The sequence below is a fragment of the Eutrigla gurnardus genome, assembly GCF_963514095.1.
Source record: "Eutrigla gurnardus genome assembly, chromosome: 8".
Taxonomy (NCBI): domain Eukaryota; kingdom Metazoa; phylum Chordata; class Actinopteri; order Perciformes; family Triglidae; genus Eutrigla; species Eutrigla gurnardus.
In genome coordinates, this window is record NC_139922.1 from 17,031,416 (window position 1) to 17,054,063 (window position 22,648).

The following is a 22,648-nucleotide window of genomic DNA, read 5'->3' on the forward strand; positions in this document are numbered from 1 at the left end:
GATCCTGCAGTGTAACGGCCCCCTTATTTATAGCATGTGAAACATGATAGTGACGCCCCCATCTGGCTATTTGTTGCATCAGTAATTCTGTTTTTAGACTGACAGGACCCCTTCCCCTTTATTTATTCGACCGTGGCCTTTTATTGTTAAAGGTTTCTGCTGGAAACTAAAGCTTAAATGCTCATACAGCATTAAATCATGCCTCTTGAATATGTCTTCAGCCAGGAAATAACAGATAATGTACAAGTACAAACAGTAAATTAGACACCACACAGTTAAGATTGTATCCACTTAGCTGGATTTTTCTTTTGCAAGGCATTAAATACTTCACACATTTGTCTCGGGTCACATTATGGGACTTTCACTTTTACATTTGTCAGTTACAGGGGGAAGTTGTAAATAGGTCATGCAACTGAGGAACAAAACTCATTCAGTAAAGTCTGAAAAGAAGGACTCAGAAAGTCTATGGATACCCCTGAAAACAAAGAACTGTAAAACAGTGATGTTCAGCACCAAACTAAATCAAAGGGAAATGAAACCTGTTTCAAAATAAGGCTAGTTGAGGAATTTGTGAGTCTGTGGAATAAGGAAGTGAAGCATTATCACAATCCGGTATCACGTCCCCCTCGTGTTACTGCAGTCTGTCTGGTTCAGAGTTCAGAGGGAAAAACAACCAAACAATTCATATAATTTAACTGAATAAAAACAACAATCGGATAAGCCTGGAAGAAAGCAATAAAAACATGGATCTGCCATGTTGTAAAATGTTAGTGGCTTTAAAATGAAATAAACAGAGGGCCATGATATGACCTCATATTTTCAAGATTCTGTCATGGTTTGTATATTTTGTACAGACAATAAAAATAATTTACAAAGAAGACACTTTTCATCAATAACTTATTAAGAAAGCAAAACAATCTGAGAGAAAAAAATCAAACACGTTTTTTCAATGGTCATTTTGATGAGGGTGGAGCTGGAACATTGATCAGTATGGAAACATTAGTGGACCCTAAAAAAACGGAGTGGTTTTTGCCTGGAAGCTTGTAGTCATATATTGTGTAAGTGTGCAGTAGTCGTGTGGTTACAGTTATGTAGATAACCTCGTCTTTCTAGATATTTTCTCCATATTGAATGCATGGGTCACACAGTAATCTCAATCCAGATGCAGAAAAGCAAGTGGTCAGTCCCTTCTAATAAATGATTAAATACAGGACTTCTGTAAGAATCTCAGAGCCAGACTGATAAAAAACAACAACAAATGTTTAGAAAGACAACAGTAGTTTAAAAATGGCCCAAATAAAATAAACAGTACATCATTTATATATTAATTATGTCTAAATGAATCAATACATCATCAAGTAATTTCACTTCTTCATATCTGCATGTTTATCCACACATTTACGAATCTTCAGCTAGTTCTGGGCTCATGGCCAGTGGGCAGCTCTGGATCGGTTTCTGGATCTGGATCTTGGACTTGGACGAAGATTTCCTTGTAATCTTGAAACCAAAACAATGTCGTCCATTTGTCAATGAGTTATACAACTGTTTGTCAGAAGATGCTCTGCCTGCTAATAGTGAGAAGGAGCATGACATACAGTTGAATTGGTGTGATGCTGGTCCTGTGTGCTTCATCCACAAGATCTCATACAACCTTGTTGGATCCCTGGGTATTCATGATTGTACAGGCTGTGCAGCACAGAGGATGTGAGCGTCTCTCACTCCACGATGAAGCTCTCACGTACAGGAGCCTCCTCTTCTTCTTTCTTGCACGGGTGTTAATACTGTGTTCGCCACATGACGACAACCACATGTGAATCATGACATACGATAGCGACACACTAAACCTTAATTGCTTCAATAAATCGTTAAAAACAAAGCCTTGTGACCAGACAAAGCTGACTGCCGTGTGACTGTGTAGCCACATAGAATAACTTTGTGAAGAGTCTGCGAGGCAGCCAGAGGATCTCCAACAACACGTACATCTGCAATAGACTGAAGACCTGCAACAATATTTAAAGCACAATTAGTTCTTACTACAGAGGCCATTGATAATAATACGATTTTATTGTTGCAAATAATCATCAAATTTAGATTCAAATATATTATATATTTTTGGATTTTTAATATTTTCAAATGCTATTTAAGTACATTCTTACCTTCAGCAGGGAATCCAAGGTTAAACTTCTGTTGATTTTCCGATTATGTCTTCTCCCTGCAAAGCAAGATATCAAATATTATACTATACTTCAAGAAAAAAAGCGAGAAATAACGTGTGATTGAGACCATTTTGAACCTCGACCCATTGTCTTCAGCTCTTGTAAACATTACAACAATTCAGCAGCTGGTACTGTTAAAGCTTCACCTGTACCTGAGCATTATGCAGAGGTTTAGGGGCGACACCTGGTTTCTTGTTGTTTACCACTGGTGAGCCGTCTCTCTTCAGGCTGGGAGTCCGACAAAGCGGCGGGCAGTGCTTTGAACTCTGGGATACAATCGATGAGGAGTCATCCACTACTGCTCCACCGATGGCAGACAGACAGCTGAGGTCTGAGCTGCTGAAAAGGTTGATGCGTTCTCCAGTTGATTCAGTTCTGTCCACTAAAGCAGAAACAGATACTTGAAAAACAATGGAACCAGAAGTTTGTGGACATAAGTTCAAATTTCATAATGGCATCCTTATGTTGGGCCACTTAACGGTGGGACGTCTGCCTTAGTATCATTCTTTATGGCGGCAAACAACAGAATTTTCAAATCCAGAGTGTTTTTTAAAATTCCCTCACATATTCAAATGTGATATTACTTTAGGCTGATAATCACATTTTATTGTTCATTGGATTTTGTCTTTTGTTTGACAGAGAAAAAAAAAAACCTCACTCAGCGAATGATGACTTTTCCATTGTTCAAGGTTACGATAGAGGTGATGCTGACGAAGATGATGATTGTTGAGTTCGTTTTCAGCCACGCCCTCAGGTGAGGAGCAGACAACAGGACTGGTCTCCACCCCCTGTGACTGGTTCCTGGGATAACCAGCAGGGGGCAGTGAGCCCCGTCCAGAAGAAGAAGATGATTGGCTGAGGGTGGTGGAGGCGGTGCTGCCAGAGCCAATGGAGCATGGTCGTGGGTACTCTACGCCCCTGTGTGAACAACAGGCCACAGGGACTGACGACACACATAGATGTCACGAAGGAGAAATTAATGGGCTGAGTCAGCGAAGCAATGAGGGCACAAGCAGTTATTTCAGAAAAAGATGTATTTCGTTTTCAACAAAATGTAAAATATAAAAAAAAACTGAAGAAAAATAAATAAATAACGAGCAAAAACAGAAACAAGACTAAGATTCTACAGCCATGCTAGTTGCTCTGTGAGGCTGTAACACAAGTGCTTCAAGTGAAATACAATGTTAACATGCTAATGGTTAGGAAGCATAATGATGAACATAATCATCACATTAGTTTAGCATGTTAACATTTGCTAATCAGCATTAGTTCGGCAGGTATTTGGTCAAAAAAGTTTTTCACAATTCTTTCTGAGGGAAACATGAATGTCTGTTTTTTTTATTTATTTCATGCCGATCCAAACACAAATTTGTACCAGATGGCACAAGAGGAAAAGCCACTGGACCATTAAATTCAGTAGGAAGAATTCCATGAGGACCAGGAACCAATACACCGAGTATTGTATAAGAAAGTATTCTGAAGCTCTGTTTTGTGTGTGCAGCTCCTTACTTCTCCCAGGCAGAGAGCAGCTGACGGCTCGGTCACAGATAGCAGCATCACTGGGTTGAATGTCCATGAAAGGTTTGCGGCCCATTCCCATGAACACCCTCTCTTGTATACGCAGCTCTGAAACATTCATAGAATATGATTTATTTATCTCTTCAAACCTGTACAGCACTTTGTAAACTGTAGTCTCAGATACATGCTTTATAAATAAGATGTGCTGTTTTTTGTTGTTAGTACCTCTACTGTGAGTGGCCTGATCCCAAAGAATCCTCTGCAGGTCGCCGGTCCAGGCTCCCTTCACCTCCATGCCGGAGGCCTTCAGGGTGTAGGTATCCTCACTTTTTCTCCTGCGGAACCAGATCTCAAAGCACAAGCTGCTCACACTTGAGTTTTGGGTCATCCCGATTTCGCTGGTCTGTGAACAAAACACAAAGACATGCAGAAATTACAGAGATGGAAATGAGCGTACGTGGTTAGACGTTTTGGCTTCACATACTGGAGATTTACAATATAACTACTGGAAAACACCTGTGAAGTAGAATAGATTGTGAGTGTTAAGACTCTAATAGCCTTTTGATAAGTGCGAGGATGTATATGTATGCATTTTGCAGACCTTGAATGACTGCTTGTAGACATAAACATCATTGCCAATGTCTGTCTTCTTGGTCTTGCTGAAGAGGATGAGATCTTCAAAGAGAAAGATGCGGCGGACGCACTTCTTCTTCCTGAAGAAAACCGTGAACTCATCCTGGCGAATCAGCTGACCCTGCTCTTTTAAATTCACCTGACAGGGCAGATGCACAGCAGAGCAGACATTTAAAAAAAAAAAAAAAACTTTGTTGTGTATCAAGTATATCTGCCATTTTAATGTCATACATCACACTCCTGGATGGCGTCCATGGTGAGCAGGTCGTTGCCGTGACGCATCTGAAACCGGACCAGGTCGGCAGCGGCTTGGATCTCAGCCCTCTCCCGCTCCCTTTCACCGCTTGTCAGATCTGGCACGTAAGAACCCGGGCCACACACACTTTGCGTGCACACACTCGATGCGAGCAGTGTGTCCTGGATCATGTCTTTTGGCCTGTATGAGCCAGCCAGAGACAGCATGTCCTGCAGCAGGAGGCTGTACTTGCTGATCCTCTGGATGGGCCTCAGCAGGTAGGATGAAAGGTCCATCATGTCCCCCAGCTCCTGCTGCTTCCTCTGTGAAGAGAAACAACGTGGGACTGTGAAGCTGAACAGGTTAAGCATGGCGTCAACACTCATGTGACGTTGAACCCACTGACATTTAAAATTAGGGGCCAATTCAATTTCTGAGAAGTTTATGTTGTGTTACTTAAAATGAAAGGGGTGACACACAAACTGACCTTGAAGATGTCATGGCGACGGTGCAGGATCAGGGCGTCTGACAGGGGTTTGTTCTTGCTGTACAGAGCGTACAGGCCAAAACTCTCACTCTGTGGAAAAAGTTAAACCACATTACAAAAACATAATGAGAAAATGAGTACGACGACTCCATATGCCTGCAATAATAACAGAATAATATTAAAGATCAATCATGATCACATCACTGAATGTAGACTTCTGGTCTCATCACATCTTGAGAAGGAGGATGGGACTATTCCGTTTATTACAATTACATATTTTAAACATTATTTCAATTAAACAATAATAATACAAATTGAAATAAACACAATCCATTATTGCTAAACCAATAAAAAAAATCAACTAGAATTTCAAGCATTATACACAGAAATTACATATAATATTTCAACAAAATATTCATTACAGTTTTGCAGTTACAACCCACATGTCTGATGAAGCAGCGGGCCACCATGGCCGGCTCCCTCTGGCAGGCCTCCAGCTCTAGCAGGAAGTAGTGGCTGTGGAAGTCGTAAAGCTTCTCCAGGTTACCGAAGATGACGCCTCTCTTGCCCCTGAGGTCCTGGGGGATGTCTGGTCTGTCCAGCAGGGGGAGGTAGTGGGTCAGGATGTAGCCCAGTGAGCGGACATACTCTCTCTCTGTGAACAGCAGCTCCTCCAGGACACGCTGCAGCCTTCTGGCAACACAAACACAACGAATAAAAAACATTTATTTCAAACACTGACTGTCACCTCATACACTACACTACGTTTCTATTATATCTATATTGACAGGCTTTCTTATAGTTTCTCCTTTTATTTTGAAGTTAATTCCTCTATTTTTCCCTCATGTTTTATTCAAACGTGTTTTGCATTTTATTGTTGTGTTTTATTAACAATTTGTTACCCCAGTTTTGGGTTAAGTGCTATATAATTAAACTATCTACTTATTATTATTATTATTATTATTATTATTATTATTATTATTATTACTATCCTAAATCATTTATTTATAGCTAGTAGTATTTGTAAATACCTAATTTAACAAACAAAAATGCCCCCAAATAGCTTTCCTAATATTATTGAAGTCTTTTTTAAGGTTGGTAGTGCTGTGTAGACGGGTTGGTTATAAAGGCCTTTTCCAGTCTCTCTCCACCATGCTACTCTGTATTTCCTCCTGTTTCTGTATTTTGAATTGATGCATTATTTGTCTTCCTGTTGAACTGAATTCTGTTTATTCATTAGTCAGATCTGCATAGACTCTTCATTTTTTGAAAAAATGCTTGTGATGAAAGGGTACTGACAAATAAAGAGAATGAATATTTGAAGAATATTAGACACTGGGCTGAAAAGCAATGTTTTGCTGCCGTCACTGGTCTGTTTTCTCTGTGACCACAGTCAGCGCCAGTGATGGGTCTGCATTCTAGCACCTGTAACCACCTGCAATGGTGATGTCAAGGGGTCCTTTAGTACACCTGTACATCACTGCAGTAAGGTGAGAGGATGAACCACTTTAACATTTAAGCAGATGATGACATGCTGTCATGTTGCTCTCTCTACATGCACTATGATAGAAAAGAAACCAAGCCGAGTATGGATGGATTATGAGAATGGGCCCCTTCACACAGACAGGTTAAACACCTCCCCCATCCTGCAGCAACTCTTCTTCTGACATATTACAGTTACTACTTCAAATACTATGTTTACTGTATGCTTACCATACAATTAGGTTGTATTGTGCCAACAATGTGACTGGGATACCCATACTAATGACTGAGCGCAATAACTTTCAAATGATATCGAGGATTTTAATGATAGATCTCATTAAAAGCAGTCTCTGAAAGCAGAGGGTCTGTGTCTGACAGGCCTGTTCAGTAATCCATCACATTGACAAGTAGAAAAAGAGAAGTGAGGAGAATCAGAAGAAACAGTACCTGTAGTACTTCATTGGAAGCTTCGAGACAGAAAGAGCAAATTATATCTCATTAAGGCTCACGGGATTAAAAGAGGAGGAATGTCATTCAACTCACAGAATATTATCAAATGTCTGATCATTCAGATGTTTTTTTTAATCAGTAATGCAAGCACATCCCCCCCCCCCCCCCCCCCCCCCCCTCTGTGTACTAGACTTACAGGGCATTGCTGGCACTCTCCTGTGGACTTGCCAAACAAAACGCCCCCTCATATCTCCCGATCGGCAGGCTGGAGTGTTTGCAGCATAAAGTCCCGTTGCCCCCTGCAGCCCCCCGGTCGCTCATACAGGAGTCTTCTGAGCAGAAGCTCCCGTGGCGGGAGATCTGGAACTTCTGGGCCTCCTGGAGGATCCGACAAGATGGCTGACCGTGGTGGGAGCAGGATGAGGGGGGTCGAACCCGCTGCTCCGGGGGAGTGGACGATCCCGCCATCGCTACTCCTGTGGTGCACGAGTCCTGGCTCGCCGACCTCGCCCCGAGACCTCGTCCCCATGGAAACCACTGGCAGCCGACAGTGTGGGACTGAGACATGGCAGCAGCATCTCTTTCACTCCTCGCTCTGCTCGTCTGCCTCCTCCTCGTCTCTCTTTCTGTTCTCCTTGTTGACCTTTTATTAAATCAAACAGCAATAATGAAAATATTGCGTAAACATCATAGAGCTTCAGTGAAGAGCTACAATGGGAATAGAACGCCTATGTTACACTGGGCAACGCTTCTGGATAAAAATAAGAATGAACGACAAAGTGGGTTACAAGTAACATTGAATATATTCATCATCGAAGATTCACACAGATATGAACAAGTCCTATTTCTAACAGTAATATTTTAAGAATCAACAACTCTAAATTACCTGTGAGGTGACTGTGGAGTGACCTTTGACCCCTGGCTGCTTCCAGCATCACTGTCCTCCTCAGGTCTAATGTTAAAGCAGGCTACAGTTGTTGAGTTGCTGCTGCCCAGGATCGGCCTTCTCTTCCCTAAATCCACCGCTCCCGACACGATGCCATCCCACTGTGGGTGCCGAGGCCCAGGAGTCGACTGTACCACCAGACTCTGGCCACCAGGTGACAGAGTCTGAACGTTAGTGCTCATGACATCAACATAATGACGTTCACACCAGCCGCTAGAATCTGGTTGTTGGTGGAAATCCTCCTCCACATCTTGCATCCTCTCCTGAAGCTGCTGCCTGGCCTCCTGGCATCTCAGCCAGGCTACGTTCCAGACCTGCATCCCCCTGGAGCCCCGCAGGGCACTGGCTTGGGCCTTCACCTCCTGAAATTTCTCCGGGCTGAACTGGTGGAACCTATCTTGGAAGGTCTGTAGGGTGGAGGTGTCGTTTCTTGACAGTGAAACACTGGTTATGGTTGGGTCTGAGCCATGTGCTGTGTGGATATCAGACGGGAAAGGGGATCCAGTGCTCTGTCCAGAGGCTTGGTTTTGGTGTTGTATTGGCTGACTGTTCGCGTGATTGACAGGTGCTGTAATCTGGTCTTGGTCTTGCATAGCGTGGATTCTGGATTGACTCTGGTCCAGATACTCAATGCACTCGCTGGCCAGAGCTGTAGCCTGTTTGGAGATGACAGAGGGAAAAAAGTGCATGTTCGACTTTACCTTTTTATTATCATGCGACCCGATCGCATGTTGTGTGTCATTTCTAAGCACACTTCTACCTGCATAATGACCTTGAATCCTGAACACTCATAAGAATGATATATCTTGTACTAACCTGCTCACAAAAATCACACACATTGACCATGATCTGCAGCTCCTTGCCGCATGCCTCTGCCCTGCACAGAAAGTCCTCCAGGCCTGATTTGAAGGTGCCGACTAGAGCGCCAAACGCCTCCGTCTCTGGGTAGGAGAACCCGCTCTGCTGCAGACGCTCTGCCTCCGACACCAACGTCATAGCATGGTGCCTTCGGTCCTGGAGGAGGAGCAGGAGGAGGAGAGAAATTCAGAGTCAGGTGGACAGACAGAGACACACGAATACATGGCAGCTACAAGCAAACAGATCTCACATTAGCTTCAATGAGGAAACCAGTGAAGCTGTTGAGGATCTGCTCCATTTGGTCTCCTGAGTCCTCGACTGATTCAGCCTCCAGCAGGTGGCGCTCTCCCTCGACATTGAACCACTGTTGCATCTGCAGGGAGGGGAGATGCAAAACAATATTGTGGTTAGCAACACATTTTCTTTTTATAGTCTGAATCTAATTTAAATGATTTTAGTCTCTATTATGTGTGAGTTTAACTGTATGTAGGAATAAATGCCCTTGTTGCACTTTCTAAATTTAGTATATGCCTAAGAGCTGGTGGGTGGAGGAGCGTGTGCTTCGCCCACTTTTGAATGTGCGGATTATGTGCATGTTTTAAAACGCTGATATAAGAGATAATGTGCAAAACTGTGTAAATTAGCAATTTACTATTTTGTCAATTAAAATATAATTGAAGTTGTTGAAGTTGTTAAGTAAATGAACAAATAAAAGAATGTCTGCTCCCAGATTTATGTGAGAAAACACAACAGATTCATCTTTTCGAAACAAAATTTAAATAAAAATGTAATAATGAAATCATGAAGTTCAATGAATGACATTTGCTCTACATTTACTCTACACATAACTACATGATGAACTGTTAGCAGTAATACTACTAATATAAAGTGTATTAAGGATTTGATGGTCAGCTGTTATAATGCACCTGCATGAAGTGTCCCTGAACCTCTCGGAGTTGCAGCAGATACTCCAGGTGTTCCAGCGACATGTTGGACCTCTGCACCAGGACGTGAGCCTGCTCCTCCACGTGGTTGTACAGGCTGGTTGCCGAGTCCACTGCATCGCTGCATGTAGGCAAAGACGCATCATAGGCTTAAAAACTCAATAACAGATGAAATGAATAACTGGTGTAAGAAGAGGATTAGACATCATAGGCATAACTTAGTTTGACAGCCGGCTCAACAGTGGCAACCCTTCTCAGCTGCACAAAGTCAGAGTGTTACGGCTCCATTTTGATCTCAAAATAGTAAAATTGTGATGATGTTTAATAGGTTATAGGTTATGTGTTTCTATCCTGTGTAAATGAAATCAATTGCTATCAAACAATGAGTCTGAAAATGTGCTGCAGCTGCACAATTCAATTATTTTAGCCAGTTATTTTTAGTGTAGTGATTAGCAGGAGTATGTCGCTTTGGGCAAAAGCTAAATGCCCTTAATGTATATGTAAATGTTTAGTCCAGTGGTTTATTTTCTAGCAGCTAGAATATTCAGTCATAGGGTATCAATGGTAAACAGGTTTACCTAAAAAAAAAACTTTATTGCCAATAGTTGGGTTGTATTCATGTAAATGGGTACCTAAGGTCCTCGCAGTGTGGGTATTTGAGGTCACTCTCCTTCCTCAGCCTGGCTAGAATGGCTCCGCCCTCCCTCTGCAGGCCGACCAATCGGCTGTCCTCCAGTACATTCCTCATCAGAGTTCTCTGGTCCATCATGCACTGCTGCACAATCTGTGTGACAAAAAGACATTTTAAGAATTTTGCGATTGGCTGCTTTCCATTTGCACTCACCAATAGCCTACTTTCATATCGCCACAGTAGCTATGAATATTATCTATATCTATATTGAACTTATCCAACAACTTGAATAAGCAGTCAAAAGACAGCATTAAGGTACCTGTACAGTGTTTGTCCTCTGGGGCTCCTCTAACGTACCGATGGCTCTCAGAAGAAGGCTGGACGCCTCGTGAAGATCAGACACAAATGGAAAGAGTTTCTAGAGGATGGAAGATGTGGAAGTGAGTAAATCATGAGCGGTAAAGTGACAGCTAGTCAGTGTGATCGACGTGACTCTCTCACCTGGTGCAGCTCTATCCAGTCAGAGTGGCTGTGAGACAGTGAGCCATCCAGGCAGGAGCTCAGCTGACTCACCTCCACCAGCTTGAACAAGGCTTTCATTGACGTCACCACTTCAGTCTGCTTTGAGGCAACAAGTGTCAAAGTAACATCAACAGGGAAATTCTTAGATCATTATTCATCACAAACTCCCTCTGCATATTTAACCTAACATATATATTGTTCTACAATGTTGTTTATTAATTCTGCAAAATGCATTACTTTCATCTAATAAAGCTAATATTCGTTCTTTCCTCTTACCAATACTGGCTTCAAAGGACTTACAATTAAAAAGTATACTCAATATAGGCAGAATTATCCTGACCATGGTGCTAAAGCAACCATGGAAGTTAAACATACATGATAAAAGCAACGTATTTGATTTCCATACAGTATAGTTCACAGTATATACTTACTCAGTTGCAATTATTAAATCCATCACTTTAATTGTATCAAGAAACAGTTTTCACCTACATTATTTTACAATGTTCATTATCTTGAAGACCAGATACATTTTGAAAAAAAAAGAGGTAAATATTTTAGCCTATTAAATGCAAAAATGTCTGATGGTACACTCAACTAAAGACCTGATGTGGCTCCCAAAACTAATGGTCAGGTGATGTTGAGATATTTCACAAATCATAAAAAGTGAAAAAGCTGACCTGGATGCCGGGACACCTCTCCGGCCGAAGGCTGCTCTCTTTGTCCACCAGCAGAACAAAACTCTTTACTGCCTGGGGAGTCTGCTCCTGCAAAGGTTTAACACCCTTTCATCCATCATTACAAATACATCACAAGTAGAGTAACTATAAAGGCATCAATAGAAATGAACTATTTTTAAATTTTGTTCTGCATATATTGTTTATGTGTATTTTATAAAAAACTAAGTTTTATATTAAGCAATAAAGCATATTGTGCCCTTGATTAAGGAACCTAAGTAGAGGGGGGAAACATCGTTTGTCACATTATACACAATAATCCAATAAACATGAGGATATGTCTGGAAATGTTCAGGAGCTGCTATATTAATCAGTATTGACATTTCACTCATAATTTATCGTCTGTAAGCAGCAGCACTGCAGCCAGGAAATAAACACCCAAATAACAGTTAACTCTCATCAGCTTCAGTCGGCTGTAATACTGAGACTTCTTACCTGAAGCGTCATCAAGGCTTTATAGAGTTGCGGCGGAGGATTTGTCTTCCTTGAATCAAAAACAAGCGTCATCCCAGCTTCTCTGATTTCTCTCCTAGATACAGACATGAAAAAAAGAATGACTTAAAATTTACAGCCCAGTTAATTAATTTATCCCTTGATTCATTAATAGATTTTCCGGTCATGTGGATGTTACCTAGTGATGGTGCGGAAGTAGAGCAGCATCTGGAAGAGCTCCTGGCTGGTTACAGCTGACCTCCAGCCCTGGTGGTGTCCATAGAGCTCGACGATTGCCCTGCCTGTCCTGTCTCTGCCGCCTGAAGTAGAGAAAATTTGGTCTAACTATAACAATTGGCATAATTCTATATATTATTCTGTATGTTTAGAAGTTTTCAAATGAAATAGCCATGATCAGTCTTTATAAACCCACCCAAAAAGAATCAACCTGTCAAAGTTGGTGTACTCTTAACATTTAGGTAAGTATTAATTACTTACTTACTTATTTTATGTAATCTCATTTGTATCTTTTTCTTCTATATGTGTGTCATTTTATCTATGTTTAGCTGTATCTCAAACTAACTTACCTGTGAGAGATGCTAGTCCTAAGTAGAGGGGGTGGGCTCTGGGGTCTGGGGATCCCAGGGGAAGGTGGTCAGGTCTGGGACGAAGCGAGGCAGGCTGGGAGATCTTCTGTGTCTCGGCTGCTGGATCTGTCTGGGACGGGTTCTCCATCTGAATACCATTTCTACTGGTGATGAGCGTCATGCCCGGCTTAGCAGCCTCTGTAGAAAGTGGACAGATATGCTGTAAGGAAGCTGATGAAGACTGAATTTCATAAACAATAATTAAAATCTATCTACGCCAAAGATCAGATGAGAGCAGAATATTTATTTACAAGAACATTACTTTGTACCTGGATTGACCATCTTCCTCCTGTTGATCTTGGGTGAAACCAGTCCAAAGGCTGTGCTGTATTTACACTTAACCACATGCAGCTGGGGAATCTCTGCACAGGAGCCAGTGTTGTCTCTTCTCCTTACGTTTTGACCTTCTATGATGACCAGCCCACACTTTTCTGAGGTGTCCACCACCGCTGTGGAAAGGGAGGAACTTCTTCCGTCCGACATAGATTCCCGTCTGTTCTGTGGTACTGAAGCAGCCTTGGGAACACGTGGACTCACTCCTGTGGAGTTGGCTCTGCTTCGTAGCCTTTCACGAGGCTTGAGGGTCATGTTCATCGCTGAAATTTCCGCTGAAGTAAATGGTAACCTGTGGTGTTTTGCGGAGATCGCGTCTGACTGGTGAGGATCATTTAAACTCATCTTCGTTCCTGCTGCTTGAGTCGTCCCGTTTACATTGTGTAAATTGCCATGGGGTTTGGCAGAGTGTGCATCCCTTGGTTCCCTAAATGACAGAGTGGTCCTTTCAGTCGTTTGTTCCGGTACACCACTGCATTTTAAATCCTTTGTTCCCCTGTTATCCATGCAGGGGGCGGTGTTTGTATCTCCCGTTTTCCAACATGGAACAGTGTTCTTTTCTCCTGACTCCTTACAGATAGCTCCACTGGCAGAGGAAGCAGACTGGTGTTGCGTCCCGGGATCAAACCACATCCCTTGAATATGACACCATGGATCCCCTGTTTCAGTCACTGGCAGTCTGTCATCACCGTCCTCCTCTAACACAGCCAACAAATCCCCCCTCTCCTTCTCCTGTCCGAATGGGACAGGGTTCTCTATCGCAGCCTGGTAGGAATCCCTGTATCGACACCTCAGTTCCTGAGTTCTGGATGCCTTTCCGCCTTGTCTTCTCTTCATGCATGGGGTGCAGGGTTTCTCCGAGAACCGGACAGTGCGGACACACTGAGAAGGTCCATGGGAGTCGGGGTGAGGGTGATGGGATTGGGAATGACGGGGAGCCGTTTCTGTTGACATGCTGGGCCTTACTGATACAGCGGCCTCTGATCTAGAATGACTTTGCGTTTGCGGTTTTGTAGGTAACCGTACGTCTATCGTTGACTGTGCTTGAGGAGATGTCTGTGTGTTTGGCTGTCTCCGCCTGTGTGACTCCATTTGTGCATGCGGCTGCATTTGAGCTGGTCCGTGTGGATGTCTCTGTGGCATTTGCGCTTCTAATTTCTGTTGTTCTTCAGTTGCTGACCGAGCTCTACTAAAAAGCATAGTTGCCTGAAGAATATCAATGTATTCCCCTTCTGCAACACCGTGGCCTGCTGGCTCTCTCCTCCCTATACCTGTAATGTGTGTATCCTTATGTTTATTGGGCCCTTTATTTTCAGAAGCAACTACACCCTCATCTTCACCTTTGCACGTAGCTGTATCTCCCCTTGCGGGGCTGCATGTACCTGAAACAGTGCTCGTTTTCGTGGCTGTATTTGGACCCGTCCACTTATTAGGGGACACCCGGCCAATAGGCTGAGGCTCTGTTTCGGCCTCTTTCACTCTGACGAGCCGCGATGACGAAGCAGCGCTAGTGTCCACCAGGCAGAGTGACACAGCAATGCCGTGCCTCGCCGGACATATTCTGGTCTCCACAGAGAAGGCAGAGGGATGTGAAGACGATGTTGAAATTGAATTGTTTTGAATGGTAACGGGATAATGTTTTGGTGCAGATTCCTTTGGAGGTGAAAGGCAAAATGAACCATTTGAAGAATTCTTAGGAAAATTAGGAGGAGGCAGAGGACGAGGAAGCGGAGGTGGTAAAGGAGGATATGAAGAAGGAGCAGAGGCCATACTACTCCCAGCGCACAGTGGCACGTCCACAAAATCAGGCACGGCCACCCGTTCCCATGGTAACCTCACCACACCCTGCTCGGTGGCTAGCAGGCAGTGGCTGAGAGGCGTCCCATGGCGGCCCTGGTTGAACTCCTCTAACCAGTCACAGCTGAATATACAAGGATAGGACGTTTCAGGGATCGGGGTCTCCTCAACCACTTCCACTACAAGCCCCTCCTCTTCCAGGAGGCTGCAGACCACGATGCGAGCCAATTGGTCACAGAATGGTGCCACCTGGAGGTAGAAGTCGCCAGGTTGAAGTAGCAGGGGGTTGATGGGAGCAAGGTGGACAACAACTCGGTCACGCAAACACAGAGGCCAGCCCTCACACTGGAAAAGTACTTCGGAATACTGAGCCTAGAATGGAGACAAGGACATTGATAGTATAGGGTTTTAGAAGAATATCTCCATTTGATCCATTTCTATTATATATAAGTCCAGTAAGAAGATCTTAAGGCAGCCATATTCCATAACAAATGTGAACAAGACAGTGACTTACACATGCAGCCTGCTGGACGATGTCTAAGATGTGCTTGGCTGGGACAAGAAAGTCCAGCATGCACCGCAGGGCGTCTCCCCGATAACGAGTGTCAATGATTTGGAAGAGCTGGCTGAGAAGAGTGGGGGCGGTGGCCTCGAAGGGCGGGTACAGCACCGACAGCAGGTTCTGGATCGAGCACTCCAGAGAATCAAGGTTCTGAAAATGCAAGAGAGAGAGAGAGAGAAAGCAGAGGCTTCAGAAAAGCTTCACTCGATATCCTTCTGGCTGTTCATTGATCCGCACTGCTTCAGTGACGAGGCAGGCCGTAATCTGTAGGAGCTACTATATGGAGACGTGCACTACACGGACAAGTTATCATTTCATCAGCAACTTGTCAAATCTATCAGGAATATCTACCATGTGATGACATTTGTCAGTTTAAAACAAAAAAAAATCTCTCATAAACTTACATGTCAAAAGCAAATTATTAATTCTAAGTTTACCTACAGAATTTAGTTTGCTTTAATGGTTAAATGGCCTTTTATTAATTGAAAAGATAATCTGCAGATAATTTTTTTCAATGAATCCAATAGTATTGAGAACTATAAAGACAATAGGTGAAATTGTCCATTACAATTTCCAAAAGAAAGGCAAAGAAGTCTTCAGATAGCTTGTTATGCCAAAACCTTGCGATATTTAATGATATGATACAGAAAAAAAGCTAAAAATGATCACATTTGAGAATCTGGACCAACAAATATATGGCATTTCTGCCTGATAAATGACAGGTTGTTACAATGTTACAATAATCAGGCAACCAAATAATCACATTATTGTGTCTCCTCTATTGAAATTGTGACTTTATCATTTATGTGCATGGCAGAAAGTCAACTAAAAACATTTATTTTAATATCCTGTAATGTACACAAGAGGGATCTGGAGTCGCTCACATTCACCTCACTGGAATCTCTCACAGTGAATCACACGGGCCTCGTCCTCAACCTCATGGCCTGCTGAGAGAATAGCAGCACCAACACAAACACTCGTCATTAAACATATAGTCAGCCAGCCTGACAGCAAACATCCACGTAAACAGCGTGTGATGACTTGTCTCAAGGCTAGCTAGCCTCCTGGTTTATGGTTTCACATTCTCTTTGACCTGAACTCATGGCCCGCTACCCACTTTTAGGCCCTGCTTTATTTAGCACCCAGCAAAGGCCACGGCAGCGGACCTCGGGGGTTAATGTATACATGCATGGCTGAGGCTCTTTTGGGAGCGATATGGCATCAGGAAGGGTTGTGTGTGAATGTCGACGCATGTTGCTGCCTTCACCCCCCGGGCATGTGTTCAGTGTCATTTACTGTATGAGATTACATCATGTGAGGAATGAGTTTAGTTTAAAAACCTTGTAATGTAATGGATTTTGTGCATTTTTCTTTATTCGAGTGAAATAAGCAGATTGATAACAGTCTTGATTTGTTGAAATTATTCCAGTGATCTCACAGGTTCCCAGTTGTTGTGATGAAGAAACACTGGTTTACTGTCCCTGCAGCTCTGCTATCTGTTGGGCATCTCTTCTCTGCACTTTTGAAAAGAAAAAACAACAACAAATGTAGCACTCCTCATCTTCAAAGGGCTTCGACTTGCAGGATCTGCATATATCAAGCAGACTTTCTCACTGAATTCTGTTAACCTATTCCACGTATTGTGTCCTTGTTGTTTCTTACACAACTGCTTCTGTGTGTTTTTTTCTCTCAAGCAACAACGGCCGTCCTCCCTCTCTTGTCTTATCCCCTTACATTACGATCTAAAAATGCTGGGCTCTGGGCCAGTCAGCAGCCCCCACAGCGCCAGAAACAACACTATGACTCAGAGCCGTTCTGGTCAGTCCTGTCACACCCCGCTGGGACAAAACACAGTGATGGTCATCATGATAATAACGTGACGGAGGAGGATACTAATGGAAGCAACGGGGCTGGTTGTCAAAAAACAAACTCAGTTCACAGCTCATGACATTTATATTTAATGCTTTCCCATCCTGAAGACGACGAGCACCTGCTTCAACAATAATGTCTTATTTAAGACATCGGGGATGCTTTGCAAAGGGCAGCCTGGAAATGGCAGACATTTAAATGAATATGACCTTAAGAAGAAAACTAAACAGTGATGATGGGTCCCCTGGCAGCAATGATGGGACATGCAAATGTGTGTGCACATCACAAGCAACACACACATCACCCGTTACCGTACGACTGCCTACCAGTACACACAGTGTAACTGCTTGGTTGAGTGCGTGTTTTCATTATGCGTCTCCAGTATTTGGTGTATGAGTGGACCGTATGAACCTGGACCCTCATAGTGTTGCTGCAGATTCACACGGCTCTATATAAACACCCTGATCTCTCGCACTCAGCCACTGAAATAAATGGCGACTCACATTACTGTGGATACGATGTCCCAGTGCAGGAGCTGAGGGCAGTTTGAATGTCTCTGTCCAGTATCATTATGAAACAGAAATAGTCTTCACACATTCTGCTGTCAAGCTGGTTCCTGCCTGGACAGGAACTAAATATTTAACTGTGAGAAAAGGAAAGCATGCATGGTGACTTAATACATTCCTGCACAACTGCGTTTTTTGGGGTATTTTTTTAGCAGAGAGACAGGAAATGCTATGTGAGAGAGAGGTGATGGAAAAGGAGATGTTGCAATGTCAAGTTGATTGTTGTTTTCAAAATATATCATTCATTTCAATCCTTTGAAGATGTGGACATACATCCTGGAAAAAACAAAATCATTCACATTGTATTTATAAAAGAGACACTTAAATACTGTGTTTTTAAGAGTTTAGAAATAGAAAACCGAAAAGACCAAAAATGGCAGTTTCCATGATTGCTACTGTAAGAAAACACATTTTGCATTTACTTGTTGTTATTTACATAACCATTACCCTCCCCCTCAGTCCAATGAAGTATCCTCACAAGGAAACAGTCCATGTACCATCATGTATACAAAATCCCTGAGAAATATGTGAAGCACAATAAGCAAAACTGATGTGATTTGGCCGAACGTCAAAGCCTGTAGAGACACTGATACTGCCTCTAAATAAGCATGAAAAGAATCCATTTCCTGTGTTTACGTCCCTGGTTTTTCATCTTTAAAAAAAAGAGAGATCACCCACCGGATTGCACAAACTACTTAAAATGCTTTTCCTGCTGCGCACACAAAGAGGAGCTGAGGGACGGACATGGATTTATGTACATTCATGCATCTATGACTTCTTTCATCAAATTATTATTTAATTATTTCAACGTAATTTTGTATTCCTAACAATCTTGACTCTTCAGATACTTTTTTTTACTATTTTAATGTGCAAATCTAAAATCTAATGTTCTACTGTGTCATAGAGAAACTTGAATTCTGCATTTTCTTCCTTGAAATGTTGTGAGTTTATTTTGTTTATTCATCAGACTAAGAGAAAGCTTGTGTAACAAAGTGAACTTGCTACATGAAGGCTCGGTTCTGCAGCGTTCTCAGTCAATGAACAACATCATCATAACATCAGCACCGACTGATTGGACACCTACATAAAAGGTTTCCCTATAAAACGCCACTAAGCCCCATCCATTACACCATTAAACAGGCCATCAACAAGAGAAGCAGCTTTAGAGCAATATCGAGGATGGGTTGAGAGTGCAGATTATTTTCTCTATTAAGCAGTATTTTAAACGTATTTTGGTAATTAACTGAAAGCACAACCACGCTATGAAAATGTATACTCTTTCCTTAGATCCCATCTTCCATTCTTTCAAATCCCTCTTGAACACCGTCAGACTTTATAATAGTCTTTTTGCCGTTTTGTCTCAACTGCTGTCTTCAGCTCACATTCACTGAGACCGAACTCGACAACAGCGCTCGTGTCCTGACCAGGAAACACCGGTAGTGAAAGACAATCCTAAGTAGTTTGTCATTTGGAGGAAAATTCAATTGGGAGGTAAAGAGATTAGCGATGATGCAATAGTTGTGCACAGAAGTTCCTCACACCGCGTGGTGCAAAAATGCGTGGCAATGAAGAGTCCCCTTGTTAAGACAGATGGATGCTTGTAAAAGTTAAGATTCTTTAATGGTGAGGAAGTGTCAAAACTATGTATCACACTTTCTGGAGTGTTTCCTTTAGTTGTGAGTTACAATTATACATCTTTGAATCAACCAAATGTATTATTTTAACAACAGGCTAAATTAAATAGTGTATGTCTTTGTGTCTCAGGACTCATTTGAAGGGAGTAGCTTCATATCGAGGGGTTTATCTTTCAGTGTTAAATGTAACATTTTTATAACTTGACATGACAAATAAGCATAAATCTGATTAAATCACAGGAGAGTGCCTTTAACAAAATAATGTATATTTCCCATGTATTGGAATCAATTCTTCAGATATTTATAATTGGCGTCCCACATCATTGCAGCCTTACACAACAGCCCGAATAGAGATTTGAGACGAAAACACACCCAAGATCAGACATTTCCAAGTTGCCCATAAACATCTAGTATCTCTTTTGAACATCTCTTGTGTAAATAATTTACTGTTCCTGTGCTATTTACGGCTTGGAAATCTGCAAAAAGAAAAGCAGAAAGGTACCAAATTCCATCTTTTGTCAAGAGGAGCTTTACTTTTTAGGGTAAATGGATGTATCCAATAGAAACAACGTTATACCTTTTAGCCTAAAAGCTGCACCTTTAGACTAAAAGGTATAAAGCGGGTATTTGTCTTTATCTATTCTTTTCGAGTGGAACATCTTGTGACTCTACCTCAACACACCCAGTGACACCCGGGCAAATCCAAATTACACTGCGGTCGGGCGTAAACGCAGGCTGAGCGGAGCGACTGTACATGACCACTGAGGCACCGAGACGACCAGACTGTATACTTGGCAGCTTCACGGGGATCAGCGAATCGAAGCTGGTGCTAGGCAAACAATAATCATGACGGCCTCGATCAGCAGGACGGTTTGGAGGTGGCTGTAAAGTAGCAGTCGGGAGGCAGTGAGGCCTGCGTTTAAGTCATTAAAAAAAAAGCACGTCAGGGATTTATAAATGAGTTGGGACTATAAGCGCGTCTTTAAATTCATCGTGAGTGACTTGATGTGTCTGAGCTGTATGTGTGTGTGTGTGTGTGTGAGGCGTGTTATTACATCAAAGTGGGCTTAGCTTTCACTGACACACTCATCTCATCTGTAATTAGCTCACAGCTGTGCTTAATGAAACTCACACCGGCAACAAAACAACAAAAACAACCAGAAACGACCCCTTAGATACAGAACTAAACAGGTGAAAACACAGATGGACTGCACTCCGCCGCATTAATCAGACATCAAATCTTTTAAATATATAATGTTGGAGCTCAACATTGTGCAGACGCATACAGATCAAGTCATTATCTCACCAACGCGGACGTATGACTCATATTGAGCATCATCTGATGTTTGAGTATGTTTGCTAAGTAAACATTAACACCCTTCTCAGTTAAAACTCTTTGAGTTCTTTGTATCAGACATGCTTCATACTAGTTGCTAGCCAAAGCGACCTAAATGAACCGACTCCGTGTAAAGGTGAGGCGGTGATTTGTAGTTTGTCAAACTGTCAGCTGTTGAGCGGACTGTTGCGTTTTTAAGACAAGACGTCTTTCTGCTGAGAGAAAAAGGATGCTCTGTGTAACCGGGTCGACACAGGAACAAATACCCAAACATTGAGGTCACTCCCAAAACAGGAATAGTCAGGTAAATGGACTCGACATTGGCAAATACGCAGGAAACAGGGCGGGAAAAAGAAAATCACAGCAGTATGCACACATACTCAAGAGTGTCCTGCCAAATCAAACCTACAGGAGAGCTGGGCGGGCGTTTTCAAATTCAGCCCCACGACATAACGTCCTCCCAGTCGGTGAGGGCCAAACAAAACCTACTTTATGGGCAACCGGACACACACCCTCTCTGCAGCCGAGGTGTGACAACACACACACACAGTCGGGAAGCTCCTCATCATATGTGGGCTGAGATTCTCAAAAGACCACGACAAAAAGAAAGTGTCTAACTTTGCATACTTAAATCCATACATCAGATCGCCCCTCCGACGCTGTAGGATGGTTTTTCCTCCTTCATGACTCACATGCCAGTAAATGGGCGTCCATGAAGGAGGCTGGTACAGTGGCTGGTTTGTGAAATCGGCCTTAATGCTCTGTAACCTGAGACCTTCACCTCGAGTCAAAACACTCCAGCAGAGAGCCGCGGCCGGTGGGAGCTATGGGAAGTATGCTGTACTTGTACAAAGTCAGAGTATATGTATGTTTCAACATAAAAGACTACTAATCAGGATGTAATAAATACAATTACAATTTATGACAGAGTTCTTACATGATACAAGGAGATTATTATACATGAATGGACCATTCTAGATGTGTTAAAAGTGGCATTGTGTGTATCAGAAGATGTTCAGGGCTGCTCATAGTGATTATTTACCCATTTAATATATAAAATGTCATGTCAAATGAAAATTGCATAAAAAAAAACAACAACAACTAAGTGACATCTTCAAATTACCTTTTTTTTTTCTGACCAACAGTTAAAAACCCAGAGATATTCAATGTAAAAATACTTTTTCTCTTTTTCCCTCCTTTCATCATTTATCAAGAGTTGTCAACTAATTTTCTGTTATTATACTAATCTATAATCGACTTCGTGTTTCGGGACTAAAGATGTAAACCAGGTCTGAAGTCGGAGAAACACTCCTCTGTCCTTTCACAGAGGAAAATGATGGATTATGAGTTGAACGCCATGAAGCTGAAACTCCACAGGACAATCCAACACCTTTAGACAAGTTGGTCTTCATATCAATACAAAGCTCAGTATTCGACACATGAATGCCACGGCATTATATGAGCAACATGTATGAATACCGAGCTCTGAGCCTGCGAACGAAAACGAACAGAATGGAAGTAAAAGCAAGAGATTATCATATTACCATCTTCCTTTCTGCATGCTGTCGTCCCCATTCATCGCAACAGCAGCGGTGTCTGAAATAATCCAAAAGGAGGGACCGTACTCTACGGAGCTGCTGCTCGGTGGCTGCTGGACCGAAACCAAATCCATTCTGCCCAGACGCTCGTTCACGGCCGAGTGAGTGAGGACAACCTTAAGCCAGCTGGATGAGCGTTCATTAAGTCCTCAGCTGGGCTGCACTTAGTCTTTGATTTGTTTTCCTCTCCCTCTCTCTGATTTACTGTGCTCCTCTGC

General features: G+C 42.5%; 1 protein-coding gene across 5 annotated transcripts; it reads right to left on the reverse strand.

The window, feature by feature from the left end:
• Nucleotides 1-163: 163 nt before the first annotated feature.
• On the reverse strand, nucleotides 164-22,648 carry LOC311017350 (pleckstrin homology domain-containing family G member 4B-like). 5 transcript variants are annotated; one of them, XM_084015608.1, is made up of 25 exons: nucleotides 22,377-22,648; nucleotides 15,380-15,577; nucleotides 13,005-15,237; nucleotides 12,676-12,873; nucleotides 12,288-12,408; nucleotides 12,092-12,185; nucleotides 11,600-11,686; nucleotides 10,902-11,018; nucleotides 10,720-10,818; nucleotides 10,402-10,553; nucleotides 9,752-9,890; nucleotides 9,076-9,198; nucleotides 8,784-8,981; nucleotides 7,908-8,623; nucleotides 7,218-7,664; nucleotides 5,533-5,782; nucleotides 5,090-5,179; nucleotides 4,599-4,925; nucleotides 4,336-4,506; nucleotides 3,960-4,137; nucleotides 3,726-3,842; nucleotides 2,875-3,159; nucleotides 2,369-2,598; nucleotides 2,157-2,212; nucleotides 164-2,000 (listed from the first exon to the last, which is right to left on the reverse strand). In XM_084015608.1, exons 1-24 carry the CDS (start codon nucleotides 22,377-22,379, stop codon nucleotides 2,177-2,179), a joined length of 6,609 nt encoding a protein of 2,202 aa, XP_083871734.1. In that variant the 5' UTR covers nucleotides 22,380-22,648; the 3' UTR covers nucleotides 164-2,000; nucleotides 2,157-2,176. The 5 variants fall into 5 exon arrangements, with proteins under 5 accessions (XP_083871734.1, XP_083871733.1, XP_083871732.1 ...); XM_084015607.1 differs by having other exon boundaries at nucleotides 10,902-11,021; XM_084015606.1 differs by having other exon boundaries at nucleotides 11,600-11,704.

Excerpts from the sequence above, each read along its gene's own strand:
- LOC311017350 (XM_084015605.1), bottom strand. Across the intron at positions 9,891-10,401 it reads CCACACTGCGAGGACCTTAG|CGATGCAGTGGACTCGGCAA; the intron begins GTACCCATTTAC and ends GCCTACATGCAG. Across the intron at positions 3,160-3,725 it reads CTGCTCTCTGCCTGGGAGAA|TCCCTGTGGCCTGTTGTTCA; the intron begins GTAAGGAGCTGC and ends GTGTGTCGTCAG.